The sequence below is a fragment of the Solanum lycopersicum genome, chromosome 1 (genome assembly GCF_036512215.1).
Source record: "Solanum lycopersicum chromosome 1, SLM_r2.1".
Taxonomy (NCBI): domain Eukaryota; kingdom Viridiplantae; phylum Streptophyta; class Magnoliopsida; order Solanales; family Solanaceae; genus Solanum; species Solanum lycopersicum.
The window spans coordinates 80,907,592-80,926,828 of record NC_090800.1 but is presented as its reverse complement, the minus strand read 5'-3'; the positions used below and the strand labels follow the sequence as shown (position 1 = coordinate 80,926,828).

General features: G+C 35.4%; 2 protein-coding genes across 3 annotated transcripts; both read left to right on the top strand.

The window, feature by feature from the left end:
• The first annotated feature begins 585 nt into the window (after positions 1-585).
• LOC101256416 (uncharacterized) lies at positions 586-7,631 on the top strand. The gene is made up of 7 exons (XM_004229778.5): positions 586-1,090; positions 2,126-2,592; positions 4,012-4,126; positions 4,789-5,469; positions 6,327-6,404; positions 6,773-6,886; positions 7,036-7,631. Exons 1-7 carry the CDS (start codon positions 716-718, stop codon positions 7,288-7,290), a joined length of 2,085 nt encoding a protein of 694 aa, XP_004229826.1. The 5' UTR covers positions 586-715; the 3' UTR covers positions 7,291-7,631.
• Positions 7,632-9,282: 1,651 nt separating this feature from the next.
• On the top strand, positions 9,283-17,541 carry LOC101256431 (uncharacterized). Of its 2 annotated transcripts, none has more exons than XM_010327515.4 (13): positions 9,283-9,869; positions 10,987-11,171; positions 11,251-11,354; positions 12,025-12,105; positions 13,187-13,290; positions 13,411-13,497; positions 13,832-14,034; positions 14,330-14,531; positions 14,608-14,658; positions 14,728-14,826; positions 14,919-14,978; positions 15,245-15,366; positions 15,897-17,541. In XM_010327515.4, the coding sequence occupies exons 1-13, from the start codon at positions 9,555-9,557 to the stop codon at positions 17,095-17,097; spliced, it is 2,814 nt and encodes a 937-aa protein (XP_010325817.1). In that variant the 5' UTR covers positions 9,283-9,554; the 3' UTR covers positions 17,098-17,541. The 2 variants fall into 2 exon arrangements, with proteins under 2 accessions (XP_010325817.1, XP_004231167.1); XM_004231119.5 differs by having other exon boundaries at positions 15,242-15,366.
• The last annotated feature ends 1,696 nt before the right edge of the window (positions 17,542-19,237 follow it).

Below are 19,237 nucleotides of genomic sequence, written 5' to 3'. Positions count from 1 at the left end.
AGAGTTAAGCTTGTGTTTGGTTTTTAAATATTTTGATAAATATTATGTGAGTGAAAATCTCGATGAAATTTCACCATGTGGGTTGCCTATAGTATTTGAAAAATATGTTTCAGTTTATGAAGAAATGTGATTTATATCTATAAGTTTTAAAAACTCTTAAAACTAACCATAAGTAGGGCATAAGGATGTATAAAAGTGGATTGGTTCAAGATTTCAAATGACAAATTAAACTAAACCAAACTAATAAAACTTGAGGTTTTCAACCTTAGATATTTTTGGATTGGTTCAAATTTTTCGAATATTAAACCAAATCATTTGTATTGAACTTATAAATTTTTAAACCAATACAAATTAATACACCTCAATTTTTTTGGACCTTTGGATTTTTTTCTGTTAAATATTCACACAAACATATTATCTTTAATTTATACTTTTAATATTTCTTTAATCCAATCAAAATATAATTATCTAAAACATCTTTTAAATTTTTTACAAAACATGAGATAAGTGTCGTAATGACATTAAAATATTAAATAACAACAACAACAATATCTCGTATAAAATAAAGAAAAAAGAACCTGATTTGCCCTTAAATTTTGTTATTTAGACCCAGTATACCCTCTTTATAAAAAGGGCTATTTCCCCTATTTTCAAACTGCGAACTATTATTAGTGTTTGTTCGATTAGAATCGTAGGATTAATCACCGTTGACAAGATGGAGATGGAGGCTTCTACTTCTACCGCCGCCACCAATACATACAACCGCCGCCATCAATTGAAGCAACAAATCGACGAAAAAAAGCACCGTTCGATCTTCGAATTACCAGCGAACTTCTTTGATTCCTGCCGCCTTCTCCAATCTCCGTCAGCTTCGCCACTCTCCATAGTCGAACCACTCGAAAGTCTCTCAGTCAAAACCCTAGACGACGTAGACATTGATGACGAATCCAAAAAGGAAGTGGAGAATACGGAGAGTTTGAGTAGTAGGAATAACCCCAAACAAAGGTGGTCTTGCAATACTTGTAAGGCCGAGTTTGAGTCTCTCCATGACCAGCGTTCTCACTTCAAATCCGATATTCATCGACTAAATGTACTATTCTTCTCCCCTCTCTTTTTTCCCTGATTATGTTATTCCATAAAATTTACGAGCTTGACCTGCACAGAACATAATGGATAATAGAGGATTCAATAGCTGATTCCAACTGATTTGGGATTGAGGCATAATTGGTTGATTTTTAATCTGTCCTTCTTAGGACACACTATTAAGGGCGAGGATTTTGTAAGTGAAAGATAAAATAAAAAGTTACTATAGTTCTTGAAGTTGGCAATTGCTACGAATAGCACCTTGCCGTCCATCAGGCTGATAACTTGTGAAAATTATGGTTTTGATCTTTATAATCGGACTCAAAAGATCTTTTCTTTTGTTGGGTTAAGCTCAACTTATTGCTAGTAGTCAACGGTACTTGTTTTTCCTTTTATGTTCAAATTTATTTATTTTCTTCTTTTCTGATAACCACTAACATCAGTTAGTGGTATCTAAAGAAAGAAATTTGGAGATGTATTCACAAGACAGAAAGCAAAATCATTTTCTTTAGATATTTTTGTCTAGTACTTCAGTTAAACGAGTATTCATATAGGTAAGGTTAGCCCTTTGGAACTAGCAACTTTTAGATAATATCCCAATACTTGTTGCTCTTTGCTTGTAAAATAAGCTAAAATAGGCTGATAACATATCACTAGTAGAGTTTAGGAGTTGCGGTTACGTGAATTGGTCTCAAATGTGTTCAGCAAAAGAATATTTTGTCTTAATAATACTTAATCTAATATAATATTTTGAAGGTGGCAGGACATTGCTATCTGAAATCATCTCTAGTAAACATCTTTAGATTCTTCTTTTAGACCTTCCTTATAGAAGCAATTCAAAGTAGGTTGTGTTTCTGAAAATTATCACTTGGTTACTCTGCCTCTTAAGTTTTCAACCTGCAGCCCCTCCTCTTCATCCTGCCCCCCAAAATGAAAATATCTTTTCCAGTTTTCTATTATTTTTGTTCCTGAAGGTGCTGATCGCATTATACTGGCTGTTCATATAGTAGTTATAGTAATATCTCGTCAGTACTGATATCAGATAAAGCTAAGCATTTCTGGGAGAGACACTATTAAGGAAGAAGACTTTGATGAGATGACATCTGATTCCCTATGTAAGGATTATGATTTATCAAGTATTTCTGGATCAGATGACGAAGATGAGAAAGAATCTGGTCAGTCCAATGATTTGCAGCGAAGAATAGTTGGAGATATCAAGAACAAAATATTTTTAAAATTGCATAATGGGGAGATCCTTTCACTATGGAAGGGTTTACTCCTGAATGAGTCAGAGAGCATTTTGTTTGAGAACAAGAAGGCGCTTGCTGCAGATGATATCAGGAATAGGATTTGTTTGACAGAAAATGAATTCACTAAGAAGTTGAAATATCTGATCCATGAACCAAGGGATAATACCCGTTTGAGGATTGTGTTGCTTGCAAGAGGTGGGCATTTTGCAGGCTGTGTTTTTGATGGTACCAAAGCTGTGGCACATAAGACATTCCACAGGTTAGTCTTTGTTGCAAGAAAATATGCATGCTTCTTTTATGCTATTAACTTCGTCCCAAAACAACTAAATCAAAGAATACTTTGTACTGGATATTGCAATGAACTTTATTTCTGCTGCGTTGATCAAGTTTTTCTTTTATCTTGTGAGAATATGTTGATAACTTACTACAAATAGTAGATCACAGAAATTTTGGACTTTTAATCCTTTTCTTGTGTAATTTATATTTAAACGTTTGATCCCTTCATATCAGTGCATCAAGTTAGAGTCTAGAAAAATTCATGCTCCGTGCAGAAATAAAGGTCTCTGCAGTTATCGGCACCTAATTCTTTTGACTGTTTTATAAAAGGTGTGTATCGTCCAGATTCTGAGGGTAAAGAAATGATCAAAATATTGCATGTAATGAAACATCTCTTGGAACACAAAAAGAATAAATAGATAAAACATGTTGATTTGTGTAACCATGTGCCAAATACGAGCTTTGACAAATTGCTCAATTGACAGGTAGGAAGCCAAATTACAAACCATAACTTTTAACATCAATCCACAATGAGAATGAATGTCACTGAATGGGATATGAGGGTTATATTGGTTTATCCTTACCCTATTCCTTATATTGAAGTATCAAAGTGTCGATAGAGCCTTCCTTATTTTTCTTTGAAGGGCATGGGTCACGTCTATTTCCCCCTTCCCGCATGTACTTAGTATCATTTATTAATAAATCTTTTGCGCATCTTGTTGAACTTTTGAGTTTTATATTGAAAAGATTCCTACAAAATTCTATTGCCAGGAACAGACTAAGTTGGTTCGTCATTTGGCTCTCTATATAGTTTCACTTTGTATCATGTAGCAAGATCTCTCTCTCTTACAGGGAGGGTCCTATTTTAAAAGTCCTCTCTGCTTTCCTTCAGACTTCTGAGATGTAAGATTTGGCGATCCCTGAAACTAGTTTCCTTTCTCTTGGCTTGCATTCAGAACATGTCTTGTTTCATATTTCAGTACAGTTGTTATCACCCCCTTACCCCTAACTTGGCTTCAAGAGTTAGGCTATTTCGGTTTTTTCCTTTTTCCGTGTTTCCTTGACAGTGGCCACTGTCAGATACTGCTTATATTCTCGGCAAAAGTTCATGTTCGATATTGATTTTTATCTGGCACTTACCATGCTTCTTTAATGGAGAAGTCATAGCTTCTATTCCAGCATCTCTGAGAGACACAGGGTCGGAGTCACACTTTTCGCTACGCGTTCGGCATTACCCAGTAACTTTGATTCAAATCCTGTATGTGTTGTAAGAAATTTACCTAATATGTATAAACAGCTTGTCTAGAAACCTGTAAACAGAAAACATCATATTCCATAACCCATAAACTAAAAATCCCAGCAGAGAGTGTGGCTAATTTAGATTATTTTACGTTTCTTTTAGATATGTTATACGGGCCAAGGCTGGTAAGAAACAATCATCAAAAGATGCAAGTGGCAAAATGGCGCACTCTGCTGGAGCATCAATTCGTCGGTATAATGAACTTGCTCTTAAAAAGGTAAAGGGATTGAAGTTTCATATAAGATAGATTATGTTGCATCGGTATCCTATTCAGTGTGGCTTGTCAAATTAAGTATATTTCTTAATTACAAGAGCATCCTATTCAAGTAGGTGGACCAACATAATTTCTTGCATTTGTTTGCATGCTCATCATGAAAAAAATTCCTTATTTTCCTCCGCTCATTTTTTCCCCATGTTGGTGGCGATGGGGTGCTTTTTGATAAACACTTGTTAGACACTTCAACAAACCAGTCCAATCAGGAGGTAGATGCTTTAATATATCAGTCCAATCGGGCCTTAAAGTTGGTGCAATATCAGTGCTATGGCTTCTGCTTTCTATTTAGTTGTTTCTTTTTTGAACTTCTTATTTTAGATTTATTTCATGTTACTGATGAGTTTATTGGGAGTTCCTTCATATTTTATTGACTGATAGTCTGATACTTCAATTCCCATTTCTGACACATTGTCTTATAAATGGATTCCTTTTAAATGGGGACTTTTATGAGACTGGATTGCTCCTGCCTTTTTTATCTTACTATTTGAAGTGTCTCTATCTGATTTGAAAAAGGAAAAATAAGGGAGAGGATTGTTTGGCTGTCATATTGCAAGGGAGCAGAGGCACTATGAAGCATGTTTCTAATTTTTGCTGTTTGTAACCAGGAAATTCAAGATCTGTTCTTAGCATGGAAGCCTTACTTTGCTGATTCGTCCTGTATCTTCATCCATGCTCCTTCTAACAACAGGCAACTGTTTTTTGATGGAGATCAACCATATTTTGTTTGTCAGCTTAATGTTATAAGAAATATTCCTTTGACTGTTAGAAGACCTACCTACAAGGAAGCTCGACGAATATATGGCTTATTGACGCAAGTATCCTTTGAAGTAAACGAGGAAGTTGCACCTGCTTGTGAAGAGGTGTCACTATTAAGTGCAAGTGATTTGAGCAGCAAGTGTAATGAGTCCATGGAGGTTTTGAAGGAAAGTTTGGAGACTAAGGAAGTCCCAAAAGCATCTTCTAGTGTTATGCCATCTCCTAATGCGATCATTTCAAGTGATAGTGATAGTGATAGTGATAATAACACTGTTGGTACATCCACTCCTTTACATGAAGCAGCAAAGTGTGGTGCTTCTGAAAAGGTTTTTGAACTTCTAGAACAAGGAATAGATCCTTGCCTCAAAGACGAGCGAGGGAGAACACCATATATGGTTGCAACTGAAAAAGAAGTGAGAAACGCATTTAGGCGCTTCATGGCATCAAACCTTGACAAGTGGGATTGGAATGCTGCTAAGGTGCCTAGCGCATTGACTAAAGAAATGGAGGAAACACAAGCTGCTAAACAGGTAACTTCTTGATTATTTTAGGGGGTGTCATATTTGATGGTATAATTTTCTGCCGAGGTTCCTATATTTTGGATGTATGATGTAATTTTTGAGAAGGATCCTATACTTGGGATATGGGATCATATAGAAAATTGATCTAGACATTGTTGTTTTTAACTTTGGTGTTTATGCAGACACTCAAACTAATGCTTTCCAATCACTGAGTTAGATGTGGGAGATGCAATCTCTGAGCTAGGGAATGAGGGATTTGAATTTAGAAAGTTCAGTTGATTATTACTCTTTCAATATGACCATGGAGATTTTAAGTTCCCTCATTTAGGAAGTGTAAAACAGTGTCATTAGGCATATACTGTCAAGTGGATTAATGCATGTTGTTTGAATGCTCTATAGTATTGATCACCTTCCGTTCTTTGTATATGTTAAGTAGTAAGAAGATGTTTAGGGTTTCATCATATCAGGCATATCACAAATGCAGATGAGTTTAAGTGTACCTGATGTTCTGAATATTTTCCTTCCATTGTCACTGTTGTAGTGTAAATCTTCTTCTTGTAGTATGCTTGTACTTCAGAAATATGAACAGTGTGAATGTGGAATTACATTAAATTCCTTCCTAGGAGAATATATTTTGTCCATGATCCAGGATAAACTGATGGAAGTTTCTGTCTAGTTCTGTCTGGTAGCTATCACATCATAAGGTACTGGACAAGATATACAAAATGAGTTAATTTACTTTTGGCATGTGTTATTTCTCATTTTCAGCCATTAAATATGTTCTTAAATTAATCCGACCAGTGAAAATGTGTTTTATGCTGCATTATGTAGCTATCTGATATGTACAGTTGTATTTCTCTCACCAGGCAGAGAAAAACGCCAAGAAGAAAGCTAGGGCCAAAGAGTTGAAAAAGTTGCGTAAAGCAAGGCAGAAAAAGGCTCAGGTGCATATTAATTTGTTTTCTGATCATTTTATGATCGCAAACTTTTTCCCATATCCTGTCTTAGGCCTTGCCAAAATATTTGTTGGTTCATCTCTTGCTTGAGCCCGGATTACATGGCATGAGTTGAAACGAAGGTTGTAGAATTGCTCTTTTTGTTTTTCAGACACTTCACATTCAATCAGTCATCAAGTTTGCAGTTAGCTTGTTTTTCTCTCCCTCTGATGAGAAAAAGAGGAGTATTGTTAAGCAACTTAGAAGTTCATTTGCCTCTCAAACACCAACAACATGGGCTAATTTGTTCATCCTCATTCCTCCTGTTATCTCTCTCTCTCTCTCTCTCTCTCAACGTTGTGACATCATTTTTGCAGGCTGAGGCTGCTCAAGTCCAGACTGCTCCATCTAACTCAGAGAGAGGAAGCGTTGCTGCTTCAGCTCTTAAAGGAAAATCACAATCTAGTCTTTCAGCAAAATTATCAAAAGAGGTCAACATAACATATTTACTGCTGTATCTTTTTTGTGCACTTGTACCTATCACTGCTTGAATTGGAATTTCTTTAGAAGTGCTGTGCTGCTCAATGTTCGCTTCTTTTCTTTTTTGTGGTGTCTGATATGTTTTCTGTTTGCCAATCAGGAGGAATCAAAAAGGGCTCTTGATGCTGAAAGGGAAAAAAGAGCAGCTGCAGCTGAGAGAAGATTAGCTGCTGCAGCAGCCCTTAAAGCCCAAGGAACCGACTTAGTTTCTGCTCCAGGTGGCTCGGGTACTGATATTCTCTGTTGTTGCTGTAACGGGTCATTGGCTGGTAAGGTTCCCTTTCACAGATATAATTACAAGTATTGCAGCAGTGCATGCATGCACGTGCATAAAGAGATCCTTGAGGACGGATAAGAGAAATGTCTGTTGAAGTTGTTCATAAGCAAGCTATACCTTTACCGTCCACTACCCCGTACTACAGGGTGCAGTGGCCGGCAATCAATCACCTCAGATGAAACAACCGCGACATCCATGTTTTTATCATGTGAAACTAAAGGTTTGGTCGAAATTTCCTACCTATAATACAAGGTAGGAACTCCTTTCAATCTTCCCCGACCTTTTCAATAACAAAATATTTATTTTTTTGGCAATTTCGCCATATATTTTTTTTTTAGTTCGTGTATGAATGAAAATTCTAAAAAAAAAGAAGAAGAAGATGATATAATTATCTTTTTCTTCTCTTCATGATTGTCAAATTTAGAGCTTTGTTTTGTTCTTCAATTGATAAATTACGTTGTATTTTACCATGAACGTGAAGTCAAACTCATCAAAATTGTGGGAATATGTGACTTGAAAACTAAACGAAGATTCTATGTATTTCTTCCTTTTTTGGTGTGTCTTATGAAGAACCGTTTGTATTGATATGAATTAAAATTTTGAGTGTATTTTAGTGTTCAAGTAATTTTAGAAATTTTTGAACTTGAAGAACATGAGTTGGGATCATCTTGTCAGCTTAACAAACTAGCCTAGATGTAATTTAAATCATATGATTTAATCTAAATGTTAATTCAATTTATTAATTAATAATTTGACTCTATCACTGAGTTTGATAAAATTTAATATTGCTTCCCCAAGTTTTATGCTTATTTAGCCGAAAGCACTCAGCTCCTATGGATTGTTTCCATCACTAATCAATCCAACTTGATCACTTAGTTTTTGTGTTCGAACCTAAAATTTGAACCTGTTCGATAAAACCAAATTCATCAACAAATTAAGATTCAATATTTATCTTATACGAACTTAATAATGTCCTATAGAAAAACATAATCTAGCTAGTTTTTTATCCTTTGATATTACCATTTTTCTACTGAACGGTCAAAGCACAAATAATTTTTTTTATTGTGTTGCATGATTTGACCCCCAATATGTGAACAACTAAAAGTTTTTTTTTTCCTTTATCTGAACTTAGGCCATAAGTATGGCATCTTAATTTGTATCTTAAATTTGACCTTTCAAGTGGAATTAACACAAGTAGATGCTTTTGTAACTGTTCTTAATTATCGATAAGGTTCATTTTTAATGGAGAGGTTTCAAATTTGAGCCTCCTTAGGTATGGTGTAGCATTTCTCTCTAATAGACATTTTAATGCAAATTCAAATTTAATTAGATTATAACATCGAATATTAATAAAAAATCACAAAAAATTATTATCTTAATAAAGTTAATACCATCATCTACTCGTATTACCTGAAATATTTATGAAAATCTAACAGCTAGTCATTTTTATCTTAACGTAGATAAAAAATATTTTAATTGGAATTGCTACCACACAAGATCGGTGATGGTTGCTCTGTGCATAGTTTTCTTAGAGATGGGGCTAGCGCCACTCATAATATAAAAATTCCTTCTGCTCCTAGATTTGTAGGAGATTCAGTCTCCGCAAAATAATGGGGATTTGATTGCTCCAAGAAGATGTTCTTCTTGTTTGATTGTTGCAAAAACAACAAATGGATTTATATGAATGCGATGACGAACCCCTCAACTTTGTTTTATATCTAATTTTTTTTATTTATATGTCATACTAAATGTAATATAATTTTACTTTAAAAATTAGTCAAATTTACTTTTAAGAAAATACAATATGACAAAGGGAATAATACTTAAGTTATTAAACTAAAAGAATTTTCTACGAATGTCCAGACATACTATCAAATACATGTATGTCAAAATACGCGGGGTCTAATTAAGTGTTATTTATTTTATATTTATGTGAATTTCTATGTATTTGAAATCTCAAATCCAAACAAATCACACCAAAAAAATACTAATAGACATATTTTACAAATATTTGATGTGATTTACGTATATTTAAAATATATAATCGTCTCTTCTCGTGATTCTTTCGATATGTATGACCAAAAACAACTTTTAATCAGGATAAACTAGTTTCTCCATAATTTTACACGCGGAAGGGAAGAACAAACCAGCCTGGCCGGTTTTTAGATTTTTTTCATATATATAATCTGACCCGAACGAATTTAGCATTAGGGCAAAGTTTGTGGGCCAAAACGATAAAACAAATAAATTCAGTCAGCTTCTCCGGGAAGCTAGACAACAACAAAACCCGGTTCAATTAGGGTTCTCAAAATCCCCGCCTTTTTCACAACCTACAGGCTGTAATGGCGAACGAAGACGATAATCCCACAACGCCATTGGCAGCGAAACTGAACTCAAACCCTAGTAAAGACCAGTCTCCAGTTCGCTCCGGCTCAAGTTCTTCACTCCCCCCTAGCAACTGCAATGGCAATAATAACTGCAAAATTAACGAGGACAATGGCATTGATAATTCGACGTTGCAGAGAAATCCGCAAAGCCCTGAAGATTTTATACTATCGGTGGCTTCGAAAATTGCGTCTCAGCCTTTGCAGTATTCTGATCCTGATGTTTGGGGAGTGTTAACTGCTATCTCCGATAAGGCCCGGAAGCGTCTTCAGGTCTATATTTTTCTTCAATACCTCCACAATGCACTATGTTTCTCTCTACTAGGGGCGTTTAGTACCTTTATTTGATTCGAACCTCTGTAATCAGTATAAATATTGAATTTTTTTAGTGTTAGAGAACCACACATTATTGGCTAGTTGAGTGATCAATTTCGTTCTACCTTTTAAATTACCAAGATCCATATTTTCTATTCAAGTTTAAGACTTATTAGTTGAAGCTCACACAGACGGAGTTTATGAAGTAGGAAAAATGAGTTTTGGTAATTCTAGGGTGGACCAAAAAGCTGTATTCCGACCTCTTATTGAATTTGTTAGCTATGGAGGTGTCTTTATTAAGTAGTAGAACTGATATCCTTTTTATCTTGGAGGGTCTCTTTCCTAGTTCAAGATATCTTTTACTAACTAGAATCTAAGAATTGGTAGATCTTCCGGCAGAACAGGAATTGTATGGTTTGAACTTTTTCAATCTTTTGGTAACCAAAGTATTTATTTGATAAATCGTGTTAGACGGTGTTGAATTTGATGTAAATCCTTATTTTTGATTTCATTTTACGAACATAAGTTACATGTTTGTTTACTTTGACAGGACACAGATATCTAAATTTGATGTTTATGATACTTTTTTCAGACTGCCAATAGTATGTAGGTATCAAAAATTAGCATTCATTTTTTTTCAAGTTACAATGTTTGACTGATCTTCTTCCAACCAAAGAAATGATCTGTCCTAAAAAAGGAGTTTTGGATGAGTCTTTCAAGCCTCCATGAGACAAGGATTTGAAACTATCACAGATGATATAGGTATCGGAAGATCTATTAGAAGATATAATGGAGTTGTAAAATTCAATTTGGATTAGAGATTTCACCAATGGGTTATCCTTACCACCACAAGTCGTAGATTGAATATATGAGGATATACTCTCTGTTTGTGCATGCTCCTGTTGTGTCATGCCATCCTTAATTCTGATTGCAGTCGATAAAGTAAAAGTTACTAAAGAAAAAAAAGAGAGAGAACAGTTTGTCACTTTTAAGTATGGAATTTGCATGCAGCATATAATTCTTTACATTATTGAACCATTCCTTGTAGTTTTATATTCTGATCTTCATTAAATAGGGGATAAACATGCTTCTTACAACTGAAGAACACTGCATTGGTCGGATGGTAGATAATACCCGTTTCCAGATTTTGTCTCCAGCTGTTAGTGCACATCATTGCAAGATCTACAGGAAAAAGGTTGTCAGCGAAGACGTAGAGCATCCGACCAACTGTTGCACTGCAGTCTTTCTGAAAGATTCAAGGTTGACGATCTTTCGTCGACCTTTTTTTTTATGTTGCAACTTGACACGAGTTAACTAATCTATTTTGGTTCTTCTGCAGTACAAATGGGACGTACCTGAATTGGGAAAAGTTGAACAAAAGTAGCCCAGAAGCCAGACTTCGTCATGGTGATATTATCTCTATTGCATTTGCTCCACAACATGGTAGAGTATCTATTTTTGAAACTTCTCTGGATGCTTCTTCATACATGTACATTTTCTAGCAAAAGATGGTACTGTCAAAATCCTTATTTTTTCTCTATTCTCTAGGTAAATATTTCTGGCCCTTCAAATGTCTATTTTGTCGGTGAGTGACAAGTGTGGGTTGTATTAAATCTGAGTTTGCGATGGTATATGGGCGCATTAAATGTCGTCTGTTAACTGTCCATGAGATAAATAAGATTTTGTGGGGAGTATGTCCAAGTGCTTCTTTGGCCGAAAATTTGGCCCCTCCCCCACCAACGGTTGGGATGATCCTACTACAGTGTTTGCTTTAGATATATCTTGTATTTTTTTAACTCCTTCCCTCTCCCTTCTCCTTGCTGACATTTTATGTTCAGGTTGAAATTCTCTACCAGGATTTAGCATCATACTTCTCATCCCTACCACTGCTGAACTGAAAAGAAAAATAGGATCTCTTGTTATGTATTTAAACTAGAACTCAACTTTCTTTATTTTGTATAAAATTAAACATAATTTAACCTTTGAATAACAGAAATTTCTCCGCTTCCATGATGGGTAGCTGAAGTCTTGTCTGTCTCTCACGGCATGATATGTTTTACATAAATATGACTGAACTTTGTAAATACTTCTAATTTCCTTGCAATATTTGCAGAACTTGCATTTGCCTTTGTGTTCCGAGAAGTCCTCATATCTGCTTCTTCAGCTGATGATGCTGTTTTGAAGAGAAAAGCAGGTAATTTTTCTCATTGACTGTGCCTTCATCAGTATCTTCATTCTGGAACATTTTATCTAAATCTGTATTCTGTAGACTATAAGTAGTATGATTTGCAGGTTTTAGTGAATTTGTTCAGTTAGACTGCTTACTGGTTCATTACTTTATCTTCATGAATTTTTCTTGGATGGTCCTTCGAGAATTTTGTTAAAAGTCACACTTGTGGTGCTTTAAGCCCTGAAGTAAGTATAGGCGTAAGCTAGGCTTCTGCTCACTTAGGCAATGCTGCTGTGCAGGCATCAAACGCTACTATATGTACCAATGCACACATGAGCTCCCTATCGATAAAGGACAACGGTAGACGATAAATAACTCTGATAAACAGATGTATTAATTGGTGAAGAAATTTATGGATGATTATGCTTTGTGATTAGAAGTATGAAATTTGAAATATAGTATAAGAAAACTAATCAGTAAACCAAATTAGAAATCCATAATAACATCTCTGTATATATATCAAGTCTGAAGTATGTGCTTCAAGTTTGCTTTGAGATCAAAGCCCTAGGATACTTGGCGTGTTTCATCTCTTTGTTTTTGCCTTTGACAACACTGCTTTGGACTCTATGAGTATTGATCTAGCTGAGAAGGGAAAAAAAACTTTATGTACTCTGATACACAGTAGGATACCCATTTTTGCTGGTTCAGACTAGGTTTAAATTTTGGATTCTGATTCATAATCTGGCCATGTATTTACACAAAATGTTAGGCAGCCTGATCAATGAATACTTCCTGAAGAATTTTGGTACTACAGTTGAAGCATTGTAGAGGACACAGTTTTCTTTTTTGATATGTTTAGTCTTTGCCGATTTCTGATGCAACTCTTCCTCAACTTTTTCTTGGGCAGAATATTTAGTTATCATCGTATTGGATTTTTTTTATTTTTATATTTTAAATATAAGTATTAATGTGTTTATACCCTTACCTAATGATTATTGTTGTCTTTATATCTGGCAGTTGTAAAGTTAAATGAGATGTTTGATGTCTTACTAATAAGCTGGGTAAAGCTAACTTTACTAATATGCTTGTGTCCTTTCTGATTTAGAGGAATTTGGTTCAGAAAGCAAAAGACTCAAGGGTATAGGAATTGGCACTTCTGAAGGTCCCATTTCTCTGGATGACTTCCGTGGCATGCAGCGGTCAAATACGGTAGTTCGCCATTCCCATTTATCAAAATAAAATAAAATCAGTTTCATGCACAGTCAGTTAAGTCACTTGGTTTCATTCCTATTCAACCTTCCTATGATTTCAGTTCTGTTATCCTTGTAGGAACTGAGGAAGCAACTTGAAAGTCATGTTGCGACTATTGATTCCTTGCGAAGTGAAAATCGTGCTGTTGTGGACCATCATGAGAAGGTATGTTTACTTTTATGATTTCAGAATAAATAACCGCTGGAAATTGCTTAATTCTGAACGTAATTACTGGTACTATTAAAAGTGTTGAGACAGATGGGTAGAAGAGCAAGTGTTATACCAATGCTAGTTGATTCAATACCATCAACTGTGTTAACACTTAAAACTGAAAAGCTTCCTTAAGTTTTGTTGCTAACTTAAAACTGAAAAGCTTCCTCAAGTTTTGTTGCTAATTCCAATAGCATCATAAGATGAAAAACCAGGATCACTCCTGACATTAAGGGTGTGTAAATACCATCAGTTCACCTGTCTCAGTGAGCTTTCCTTTGTCTTGCAGGAAATGAAAGAATTGAAGGAGTCAGTTTCTCAATCATACCTTGAACAACTCAAAGAAGTACAGCAGTTATTGGAAACCAAGGGAAAGGAGTTAGTTGACACAAGTAGAGTATCTACAGAGCAGAAACATGCGCTGGAAGACCTTAATGAAAGACTTAGTGCATCTGAGCAATCATGTATTGAGGCCAATGAAATAATACACAGGTAATGGCTGATGACATTGATTATATAGGGAACAGTTAAGACGAAACATGAATGACAGTATGCTTTATTGCATTTATCTTGTTTCGTTTCCTCTAGCTTGTTCTTAATTAGATAAGCTCAAAAGTTTCAGTTTATTATATTTATCTCCTAGTCCTCGCCTGGCTTATACTAGTCTCTGTGTCATATATTTTAATACTGATTTTTATTCTTTGGAAACACACATTCTTTTGAAGAAGCTTGTGATAAGTTTTAGGAGAAGTGAGTTAAAAATTTGAAGTGATGTCTGCCTTTTCAGCCAGAAATTGTCAATTTCAGACCTGAAAACTTTGCTAGATGAGGAGCGTGAACAGAGGAAAAACGAACGTGAAAAGGCTGCTTTGGATTTGAAAACCTCTACACAGAGAGTGCAGGCCGAAGCCCAGGAGGAAATAAGAAGGCTCTCAGAATCTGCTATCAAACGGGAAAAAGAGCAGCAAGAAATTATTAATAAGCTTCAGGTAGAAAATAACCTGTTCTATTCACGAATATAGTAAAGCGTGTCATGCCTCTTTCTAATTCAACTCATAATGGCAGGAAGATGAGAAGGAAAGATGTTCACTGATGGAATCCTTGAGATCTAAGTTGGTAATATTGCTTAACCTACCTATTACTTACTGCAAGCCGTTCCAGCTCGAATTCATTAGCTTGTAACAGGAAGACGCCAGGCAGAAATTGGTTGTTTCTGACAACAAAGTTCGTCAGCTTGAAGCTCAACTTTGTGAGGAACAATTATCTTCTGCATGTAGGAAAAAGGTAAGTATCTGCTGTCAAGATATCAATTGCTTCCCTATTCAGTTCCTTGGTTGAGAAGCTGACATCTTGCATTTCTAATTTTTTTGTTATAGAAAATAGAGGAACTTGAGCATGAGAGGAACATGTTGAGCAAAGAGCTTGAGAGTGAAAAGGTAGGATGACCCACATGAATTTCTGGCATTAACTACTGATTGAGCCCCATGGATGTGGAAGGAAAAAAATAGATAAAGTATGAAATTTTTATTATGTTTGATAATTGGAAGAAGCCAATGCTTACTTGTGCTTGACTAGAAGTGGATCTGTATTCGTTTTAAAATTAGCACATGTTTAAAAATAATTTGTGCTGGAAAAAATGTCAAATATAAATTCTGATCTTTTCTTTTGTTCTCTCTTTCAACTCTTTTGCTGTCGGTAGCAGGCAGCTCGAGAAGAGGCGTGGGCCAAGGTTTCTGCTCTTGAACTAGAGATAAGTGCTGCTATGCGGGATCTTGATTTTGAGAGGCGCAGACTGAAAGGTGCTAGAGAAAGAATAATGCTACGGTAAGAAGTAGATATGTATGACTGGTACTAATATAATTAGATTTACTGGATTGAAGAAATGTTTTGAAAATTTATTGCTTCTGTATCTGACACAATCCATCTTTTCCCTCCTATAAAGCAGTATAAATACTAAAAGTAGAGGTTGTCCGAGTTTGGTGGATTTTTATGTGATGCTTTTTCCTCATAATTTGACAAACCTCAATTGATTTTTGAGATAACCATATGTCAGCCTAGTCTGTTGACATGTGTTTAATGGATATCTTATTTTTATCATTACTATTTGTGTACAAAACAATTCTTTTAAAATCTTGAGTATCTTAGAAGGAGATCATGTTTTTAGTTAAAAATAAGTCAATAACCCAATGGAATTATTGACACCGATGATTTACACAGTAATGTGCTGAGCTTTATTATCCTCTTTATATGTTTTCAGAGATGCTAGTGTTTACTTACTGCCTTATATCTTCTGGCATTTCCCTATCTCGGCTTGCCTCTTATAATGGTGGTTCATATTATGTGTTGCAATGCAGGGAAACACAACTTCGGGCTTTCTATTCTACTACCGAGGAGATCTCAGTTTTGTTTGCAAAGCAGCAGGAGCAATTGAAGGCAATGCAGAGGACATTAAAAGATGAGGAGAATTATGAGAATACCTCTGTGGATATTGACCTTAATCCATACAATGTGAATGTGAATGGATCCCTATTAAGAGAGAAAGAAGTAGAAGATGAAATCCACAATGTAACTAGGGCTGGGTGCAGTACTTCCAACCAGAGGCGTGTTAGGGAATTATTTGATTTATCTAGTGATGAAGCAAGTGCTACAGAGAAGCATGATTGCAATAACAGAAGTGAAGGGGGACAAGACACACAGGAGGTAGAATTTGCCGGAGCTCAATGTGTGAAGGGTGGATTTGGTTCTGAAGTTGATGGTGTTGGGACAGCACCCCTTGAGGGAGATGGTGTGGGAACTGAGCTAATCCCTGATAGTGATACTGTTGGTATAGCAGCCAATATGGAGGGAGACCTTGTTGGAACAGAACAGGTGCAAGAGACCGAGAGCTTGGGAATCAATAGTGAAAGGAATTTAGATTTAAACAAATACTGTGTTTTTGCTGAGAACACAATGCAGCTGGATGATGGAACTCTTGGGAAAGAAGCTCAGGTGCAGAACCATGCGATTTGTGATGAGAGTATGCCTCCTTCCCAAGCAAATAATGTCGCTGAGGGTGATAATGTGATAGAAGATACTGAAGCTGAAGGAACCATTAGGACAGCTGATCTTTTGGCTTCAGAGGTTGCTGGGAGTTGGGCGTGCAGTACGGCTCCTTCTGTCCATGGTGAGAACGATACTCCTAAGAGTAAAGAGAATGATCCATGTCCTGCAACTTTACAAGATTCAGGTGCTCAAGTGGGTGAAAGTCAATGCGCTACATCTACTTCCAAAATTTCTTCTAGATGGGATCAAGATCGTAAAGCACTAAGTGAAATGATTGGAATTGTTGCCCCTGATTTGAAGGAGCAATTCAGTCATGCAGTTGGTAGTGACTGTGATCAAGGAGGAAATGAGGGAGACGCTTCTGATTCCGCTACAGAAAGTTGCTCTGATGATGAGGATAACATAATGAATACCGAAGTTGCATCTGATACAGAGACAGTTGACGGTGAAAAAGTGAATGAGGATGTAATGGATGAAGATGATGAAGCCACCCAAGAAGATTCTATTGGATAGCTGGCATACTTGTGGATTAAATTTGGTGCTCTCTGATTTTTTTTAGGCTTTAGAAGTGCAAATGTGACCATGGGTCAAGAAGCCACACCCCAAGCTTTCGTAAACAGTAAGAAGGGAGGCTCGTGCTGTGATATCATATCTTAAACTTATTATCAGAGCCTAAAGTTAGCATTTTGGAAATCTTGGATCATTGTACAGAAGATAGCCTAGTATTGCATGCCTAAATTATCTGTAAGTTTCAATAAACGTTAGCAGTTTATAACCAGTTTCACATTTGTATATTTTTAGAGTACTGCTTAGAACTAGAAATCTTGGTTAGGCCAAGTCAATGTGCATTAGGTGCTGATTGTTTGCTCGGCACTCGCACCTCTAGTAAATTATCAAGAGTTGTGACAGACAGGCTAATTCATTTTTTTGTAGTTATGTTTTCTCTAAAGTTCACAAGGACTTGTGTGGTCATTTATTCACAATTTTGGTAATTATTAAGCTTCTCTGCTGAGCCTTTTAGTTTCTTCCAGAGGCAGCTGAATATTTTGAGTGCCTGAATTCACCATCTTTTAGGGAAGCCAAATATATGAAATCAAAGGGTACTGGAATACTGTACATGTGAAATAATTATTTTGAAAACTGTTCCAATAGAATTAGGCATCCTGGTCCTTGAAACCTAACATGGTGCAGGCCAAAAACACAAGCAGTTATAATAAACTATCAAAATATGTTCACAAATTTCTTCGAAATCTTAAAATGAGTTTCTTTTCCCATAGCTAAATTGTTTGCCTAACAATTTTTTCACGAGGGTTCATCATTGGCCTTTTTCTTGGGTCAACATTCAAATAACGCCACTAAAGTATAAAATAAAATTATTACCACGTAAATGGAAGAGTTTAATAGTGATAGCAGCAACAGCTAATAAGTTGATACTGTTCAATTAAGGGACCATTTGAATTGTCCACACCTAGTAATTGGATAAACACCACAAGTCCACAATCTTCTTCTTCCTCTCATAATGATTAACAAGACTCCAAGAGAAAGAAAAAAGGTGTGGGTTTAATGATGGTAATGTAGAAGTAGATAGAGCCCAATTTTGGCTCCTTTTGACTCTCCACCACCCTCAGTCACATGCACTTGGAACTTGCTTCACCTGTCCTTTTGTATTCAAACTTCTTTTCTTAAAATCAAAAACATTTCATCAACTACAAGTATAACAATAATGGAACAGAAAGGAAGTAAGTGTTACGAATCAAAGAAACATTTATTTATTATCCTTCATAATTTAAAGACAATAATGTAACTTGAATGATTTTATTGATATTTAATTAAAAAAAAAATTATAGTTTATAGTTGGATGACAATTTCAATAAGGAAAAAAGGATAACTATACCCCTGAACTATCGTAAACAGTATGCAAATACCCTCCGTCATACTTTTGAAACAAAGTTGTTCCTGCTTTTGGAAAACTAGAGTATATATACCCTTTATACTGACAGACACATATACACGTGTTGTAATTTTATCCACCGTCCGACATTTATAGACGGATAAGATTGTGTCACGTGTCCCTATTTAGTCTTCCATTAGAGTAAAGGGCATATATTCTCAAGTTTTTGGACGAAAAGGATATTAATGTCCCAAAAGTATGACGAAGAATATTTGCATTCCATTTATGATAGTTCGGGGATATATTTATCTTTTTTTTCCTTTTTAAGTATTCACTTTAATTAGCTTTACTTCATTCTTACAAAAACCAGGAAGCTAAGTTCAATACTTGTAAAACAATGTGAAAATACTTGGTAATCTTAACTGTTTCTTGTCTGATTACAAACATAAAGTTTAACTTGAATGTGAAAGTTTTGTCAGCTTAATTGTCTTATAATAATTAGTCAAATTAAATCTTTGACTAGTAAATGGAATTAAATATAAAAAAAAAATCTTTAACAACTTAATCCAACTTTAATCAAGGCATATTGGGCATTATCTTTTATAAAAATAAAAATCAATAAAAAAGTGATTGTATTTTGGGACCCTTCTTCGTATCTTCATCAATTAAATATTTTATCAATTGTAATCAATAACTAATTTGCAATGACTATCACAACCCAATGTAACTTTTCTTTCTCCCTTTTGGACTTTGAATGCCTCG

What these genes read in the sequence shown, in the direction of transcription:
- LOC101256416 (XM_004229778.5), top strand. Translation starts at nt 716, where the DNA reads ATGGAGATGGAGGCTTCTACTTCTACCGCCGCCACCAATACATACAAC. An exon ending in GCACATAAGACATTCCACAG is followed by an intron (nt 2,593 to 4,011) that starts GTTAGTCTTTGT and finishes CGTTTCTTTTAG; the next exon opens with ATATGTTATACGGGCCAAGG. An exon ending in AAACACAAGCTGCTAAACAG is followed by an intron (nt 5,470 to 6,326) that starts GTAACTTCTTGA and finishes TTCTCTCACCAG; the next exon opens with GCAGAGAAAAACGCCAAGAA.
- LOC101256431 (XM_004231119.5), top strand. Translation starts at nt 9,555, where the DNA reads ATGGCGAACGAAGACGATAATCCCACAACGCCATTGGCAGCGAAACTG. An exon ending in TGTTTTGAAGAGAAAAGCAG is followed by an intron (nt 12,106 to 13,186) that starts GTAATTTTTCTC and finishes TTTCTGATTTAG; the next exon opens with AGGAATTTGGTTCAGAAAGC. An exon ending in AATCCTTGAGATCTAAGTTG is followed by an intron (nt 14,659 to 14,727) that starts GTAATATTGCTT and finishes AGCTTGTAACAG; the next exon opens with GAAGACGCCAGGCAGAAATT.